Here is a 6,926-nt window from a genome sequence, read left to right as displayed (position 1 = left end):
CTATACACTCGAAGTGGTAGTAGGTGAAAAAACTGGAACTATGACAAGAGAGGAACCAAAAAGCAACGTAATCTGGGACTGAGATAGGTCTCATCCTAGGGAAACCACACAAAAAACTACTAGAAATAAAAAACAAGTTGTCAGGTTATAGAACACAAGATCAATGTATAAAAAAACTCGTTTCTATATACTAGCAATGAGCAATCCAAAAAAGATCAAAGAAAACAATTTCATTCATAAATGAAATTGAATCAGAATAAAATAACTGCTGGGTGCAATGGCTCACACCTATAATCCCAACACTTTGGGAGGCCGAGGTAGGAAGATCGCTTGAGGCCAGGAGTTTGAGACCAGCCTGGGCAACAGAGCAAGATCTTGTCTCTACAAAAAAATTTTTAAAAAGCCATCCATTCATTGACTGAAAGATCTAATATTGTTAAGATGGCAATTCTTCCCCAAATTGATTTATAGATTCGATTCAATCCCTATGGAAATCCCAGCAGGCTTTTTTGCAGATGTTGATAGATTGATCCCAAAATTTATACAGAAAAGCCAAAACAATTCTTGAAATAAAAAAGAACAAAGTTGAAGGGCTTACATTTCTCAGTCTCAAACCTTAATTACAACGCTACAGCACTCAAGAGAAATAATACTGGCATAAAGACACACACAGAAGTCAACGGAACCAAATTGAGACTCCAGGAATAAACTCTTTCATTTATGGTCTACTGATATTCAACAAGGGTGCAATGCAATTCAACAGGTGAAAAGATCATTTCAAAAAACGATGCTGGGACAACTCCATAAGAACACTCAAAAAGAAAAATTTTGAGCCTTATGCTAACCCATAGGCAAAAATCAACTCAAACATACTATAGACCTAAATGTAGGAGCTAAAACTACAAAACTCTTAAGAGGAAAACACAGAAATACATTTTCATGACCTGTGTCAGGCAAAGATTTCTTAGATAAGACACCAAGAATACAAATGATAAAAGTAAAAAACTGGTAAGCTGGACTTCATCAAAATTAAAAACTTTTGTACATACAAAGACACCATTAAGAAGATAAAATGACAAGCACTTGCTTGGAGAAAATATTTGCAAATGTATATCAGATCAAAGAATGATAGCCAGAATATATAAAGAATTATTAAATCAATAGGAAGAGGAAATATACCTCAGTTTTTTTTATGGGCAAAAAAATTTGAATAGACATTTCACCAAGGAATATACATGAATAGTCAATAAGCACATGAAACAATGTCCAACATCATTACTCGTTAAGAAAATGCATATTAAAGCCACAATGATAGCACTTCACACCTATAGAAACGGCTAAGATAAAAAAGACAAAGAATATCAAGCAATAGCAAGGATGAGAAAAAACTGGAACCCTGATACATTGCTGGAGAAAATGTAAAATGGTATAGCTATTTTAGCAGTTTCTTAACAGGTCAAATATAAATTTGACATATGACCCAGAAATCTACTCTTAAAGTCTCTACCCATAAGAGATAAAAAGATAAGTCTACACAAAGACTTGTACATGAATATTCATGGCAACACTATTCAAAACAGCCAAAAAGTGAAAAGAATCCAAATAACTGTCAACTGGTGAACGGATAAACAAACTGTGGTACATATATCCATACTATGGAATAGTCTTTAGCAATAAAAATGGAATGAAGTACTGATGCATGCTACATGGATGGAACTCAAAAATATGCTAAGTGAAAAAAAACAACACACAAAAGACCACTCATCACACAATTTCATTTATAGGAAATATCCAGAAAAGGCAAACATATAGAGACAGAAAGCAGATTATTGGTTTTCTGGGGCAGGGGTGGGAAAAGTCACTGCAAATGGGCACATCAGATCTTTCGGGGGTGATAGGAATGTTCTAAAATTGGACTGTAATAACAGCTGCAAAATTCTGTAAATTCATGAAACATCTTTGAACAGTACACTTAAAATGAATGAACTGTATGGTATGTAAATTTAATAAAACCTGAATAAAGTTTTTTTTAAAGAGGTAATAACCTAAATTTCAACTACAGAAGACTCTTAACATCCTAAGAGCTTAAATTCTCTTATTGTCTCATCCTTTATATTCAACAAAGTGCCTATCAACAGGAGTGCTGAACTGAAAAATGCTGAACTGAAAAAATGAACTAGCCATAACTAAATGGTTTCCTCCTGAATAATCTGAAGAAAAACCAAACAGTCCTAACCAATTTTACTAACCAGAATTTTGTTTAGAGCCTGACGATCCTCCATGTTCTACCTTTGTTTTCTTCTTTTTCGAAGATGATGACTCAGAAGATGCTGAACGTTTTTCTACTACAGGAGTGGAAAGAGCTCGTTTTTTGAACAGCTCCCTTTCTCTCAACAGGCTTGGATCCATAATGCTACAAAGAAAAAATAGGTGTCTTTAATACAAATTCAAGTCACTCAAACCCGCACTCTAAATCCATAGATCTCAGCAAGTTACTTCCCAAACAAAATTACCTTTTATTATTAGTTCTCTAGCACTTGTATTTATTCACTTATTCCTACACTCAAATAAATATTTCAATAGTGCTTATTACATGCCAAGCACTGTACTAGCCATTATAGGAAAAAAAGAGGCCAGACATAGTGGCTCAAGCACTTTGGGAGGCCGAGGTGGGTAGACTGCCTGAGCCCAGGAGTTGGAGACTAGCCTGGACAACATGGTAATACCTAATGTCTACAAAAAATACAAAAAATTAGGCAGGCATGGTGATGTGTGCCTACAGTCCCAGCTACTTGGGAGGCATAAGTGGGAGGATCGCTTGAGCCTAGGAGGTCAAGGCTGCAGTGAGTCGTGATAATACCACTGCACTCTAGCCTGGGTGACAGACCAAGACCCTTCTCCAAAAAAAAAAAAAAAGAAGAAGAAGAAGAAGAAGGAAAAGAAACAGAATTATTCTCTAAAGCTCCAGAACTGTGCTGTCCAATATGGTAGCCACTAGCCACGTGTGCCTATTAAACACATGAAATGTGGCTAGTTAGAATTAAGATGGACTTTCAAGTGTAAAAACACACAAGATTTCAAAGATTTAGTATAAAGAAAAAAACTTTAATTACTAATGAGATATTTTACATTAATTACATGTTGAAGTGATACTATTTTGAATATACTGGGTTAAACAAAATGTTAACATTAATTTCACCAATTTTTCTTTTAAAATATAGCCATTAAAAAAAAATTAAGAGACAGTGTCTCACTGTGTTGCCCAGGACGGAGTACAGCAGCGTGATCATAGCTCAATGTAGCCTTGAACTCCTGGGCTCAAGCAATCCTCCCACCTCAGCCTCCTGACTAGCTAGGACTACAAGTACACACCACTACACACAGTTAATTTTTTAAAAAACTTTTTAGAGATAAGGTCTTGCTATGTTGCCCAGGCTAGTCCTGAACTCCTTGCTTCAAGCAATCCTTCTCAGTCTCCCAAAGCACTAGGATTACAAACATGAGCCACTGCACCCAGCCTAGAATATTTTCAATTACATGTGTGGCTCATACTTCCCACTCCCATTATATTTCTATTGGACAACATTGCTGTAGAAACAACATGAGGACTGCAGGGCAGAAATTCGAAGGAGGTGGATTTAGGCTCACTGCAAAAAAAGAGAACCATCAGAACTGCTTATAAATAAAACAGCATATTTTTAAAACTGGTGAACTCTTAATAATTAAGTGATGAAGAGGCTGAATTATTATACTATTTGTTAGAAATGTTTACAGGGAGCCAGGCACAGTAGCTCACATATGTAATCCCAGCACTTTAGGAGGCTGAGGTGGGTTGATCACTTGAGGTCAACAGTTTGAGACCAGCCTGGGCAACATAGTGAAACCCTATCTCTACAAAAAATACAAAAATTAGCCAGTCGTGGTGACACACACGTGTACCCCTGGCTACGCAGAAGGCTGAGGCACGAGAATCATTTAAGTCCAGCAGAGGTTGCAGTAAGCTGAGATCCCGCCACTGCACTCTAGCCTGGGTGACACAGCAAGACTGTCTCAAAAATTAAAAAATAAAAAAAAAATGTCCACAGAAAATTTCCAATTTGGAGGGAGGTGGTTTGAGGCAACTTCTATGTTGTGGTGGTTGTTTGTCCAGTTCTAAAATTACAACTCTAAGCAACTTCAGTACAACCGGGGAAGCTACAGGTCAACCAAGAATTCTAAACACTCCTCTCTTCTGAACTCTGCTAGAACCCTGCAGAGGGGTCTATGAAGACCTCAAGCTGACTATATAAATGAATTTGACACCGTTAAGACTAGTGTCAGCTGGGAGGAAAAAAGACTCATACTTTGAAAGCTTCTAAGCACAGATAGCTCAATAAATGTTAAATGAACATAAGGAACAACATCTTTAAATTGCTCTGGTCCCATTATTACTGGTTTCACAAGCCTTTATTAAATGTCTTCTGTTTGTGAGGCACTGTGCTCTAAGCTTTGAAAGGCTACGGAGGATAAATCCTTGTCTGCGTGCTGCTTAGATTTGAGGAAATGGAAGCATTCAGCTAAAAATTTTAAATATAATCATTAATAAGAAATAATCAGAGTGAATTCCAATTAAGGCGTGAACAATCACTGTACGGTGAATCAAAAACCTGCCTTCTCTGTGTTTCATTTTTTTTTTTTTTTTGAGACAGAGTCTTGCTCTGCCGCCCAGGCTGGAGTGCAGTGGTGCAAAATCGGCTCAATGCAACCTCCGCCTCCTGGGCTCAAGCGATTCTCCTGCCTCAGCCTCCTGAGTAGCTGGGACTACAGGCGCGAAGCACCACGCGCCGTTAATTTTTGTACTTTTAGTAGAGACGGGGTTCATTCACCATGTTGGCCAAGCTGGTCTTGAACTCCTGACCTCAAGTGATCCATCCACCTCAGCATCTCAAAGTGCTGAGATAACAGGCGTGAGCCACCACACCCGGCCTCAGTTTCAATTCCTAAGAGCCACCTGGCTAGGCAACCCACAAGGCCTCTACATTCAATTTCATAAGTAAAATGAGGACGCTGCGAAAGCTATCCACATCCAGCCCAATTGTAAGAATGAGAAAACGTGTGTTATTTTTTTAAATAGTAGAGTCATAAAAACATACGTCATTTAAGTATTACTATTTCGAGTTGGATCTGAAAGAAGAGAATGATTTACTGGGCTGAGGAAGGTAGGAGACAGCCTTGGGAGGAGGGAAAGCGTGGGGCCAAGAACAAGAAAGGAGAATTGTTAAGTGAGAAGGTGGGGGCAACAAGCAGATTGTAAATTCCTAGAACAAGAAACATTTGTGTCTTATTATTTCACGTTGCAAAGGCAGGACCTTAATCTGGACTTTTAAAAAACGACTCTAAAAGATTTAAATAAGCCGGCTGCAGTGGTTCACGCCTGTAATTCCAGCACTTTGGGAGGCCGAGACGGGCGGATCAGGAGGTCAGGAGTTCTAGACCAGTCTGGCTAACACGGTGAAACTCCGTTTCTGCTAAAAATTTTTTAAAAATTGCGGGGCGTGGTGGCGGGCGCCTGTAATCCCAGCTACTCAGGAGGCTGAGGCAGGAGAATCGCTTGAACCAGGGAGGTGGAGGTTGCAGTGAGCCAAGATCGAGCCACTGCACTCCAGCCCGGACGACAGTGCGAGACTTCGTCTCCAAAAAACAAACAAACAAAAAAGATGTAAATAAAGCCGTACAGTTTACAACAAACTAAATGCTTACAATATTTGACCCTCGCAACTCTAGGGGCAAACAGGTATTAGTGTCATTCCTATTTTAATACGTGAAATCTGAAGTGAAGCTGTCTGGTTAAGGTCGCACAGACGGAAGAGCCAGGGCCAGGACCCAAACCTCCTGACTCCTAACTCAAGTGCTCCTTACAACAGACCTGGAATGCTGGTAAAGGCCTTTAAAACAAAGGCCACCTATGAGGTTCGGGAACGTTCAAAGGCATCTACAGCAGAAGGCTTCGCAATGTCTTCCACCATCACGTGCTCCGCCTAACTTTTCCTCCTTTTTCAAAGACTAGTCAATATGTGTACTACGTTTAGATCTCTGGACCCATCTATGTAGTAAACAGGTTACATCACCATGTTCATTTTTTACAATTAAACAAAACTACCACAACTCAAGGAGGTGGCTGCTTCCTCCGCGGGCAGATACGGAAAACCCAAAAACTAAACTGAAATCTGCCTCCGAGCCCACGATTCTTGCCATCATTCGACCTCTTTCAACCTTCCTACCACCCCTCTGTTTTACTTTTTCCCAGCCTCATTAGTGTCCCTGGCACCTCAGGATCCGGCCATGAAAAGCGGGCTGCTTCGCCCTTAAATGACGGAAGTGAGGAGGTGGGCGGAAAGCGGGCCGCAGCATTGTTGTGGAAAACGTCTTTAGACTGCAGAAATCAACTACTATCGTTAAAGTTTAGGGATCATCACAAACCAAGTCTCCAAAAGGTAGCCCAGAAAGCAGTCCGCGTACGAGCATCATTTTAAATCACAGCCTTGAGCTGGCTGGACCCCGTGGCTCCTCAAACTCCACACGTGGTTCGCTCAGGTACCGCGCCCGTGAACTTGGAGGCTTGGAAGAGGCACAATCAGGCAGCAAACAGCGAATTTTCCCTCTTTCCAACCCAAAAGTTTGCTCAATGAACCTCCGGCCTAAAGACAATGCTCCGGGGAACGGTTCGCGTGCTCGGTGTTTCGCTTCCAGAACGGCGGCCCCAGCTTCCCGTGGGGTGGAGGTCACGCTCAGCCTCCCGGGAGGCGGCGGCGCGCCTGGGTCCTGGGGAACAGCAGGCCGGGGCTTCGCGCCCCTCACCCGGCGGCCGCAGCCCCTACCTGAGTGAGGAGGGCAGCCTCTCACGACTCGCCGCCTCGGTGTTTCGCTTCCAGAACGGCGGCCCCAGC

The 6,926-nt window shown here is 41.1% G+C and overlaps 1 protein-coding gene across 1 annotated transcript in view; it reads right to left on the bottom strand.

Annotated features, from left to right (window-relative positions):
- Positions 1-6,922, bottom strand: part of GTF2E2 (general transcription factor IIE, polypeptide 2, beta 34kDa) — a 103,646-nt gene extending 96,724 nt beyond the window's left edge. Inside the window, exons 1-2 of the mRNA XM_011944539.1 lie at positions 6,858-6,922; positions 2,250-2,413 (exon numbers count right to left, since the gene is read on the bottom strand). Of these exons, the coding sequence (XP_011799929.1) occupies positions 2,250-2,409 (160 nt within the window). The 5' untranslated portion in view covers positions 2,410-2,413; positions 6,858-6,922. The remainder of the gene's footprint in view (positions 1-2,249; positions 2,414-6,857) is intronic.
- Positions 6,923-6,926: the final 4 nt, after the last annotated feature.

The sequence above is a fragment of the Colobus angolensis genome, unplaced genomic scaffold, assembly GCF_000951035.1.
Source record: "Colobus angolensis palliatus isolate OR3802 unplaced genomic scaffold, Cang.pa_1.0 Scaffold233, whole genome shotgun sequence".
Classification (NCBI taxonomy): Eukaryota; Metazoa; Chordata; class Mammalia; order Primates; family Cercopithecidae; genus Colobus; species Colobus angolensis.
Note: the sequence above shows the minus strand (reverse complement) of the source record. Positions and strands in the feature narration are given on the sequence as shown.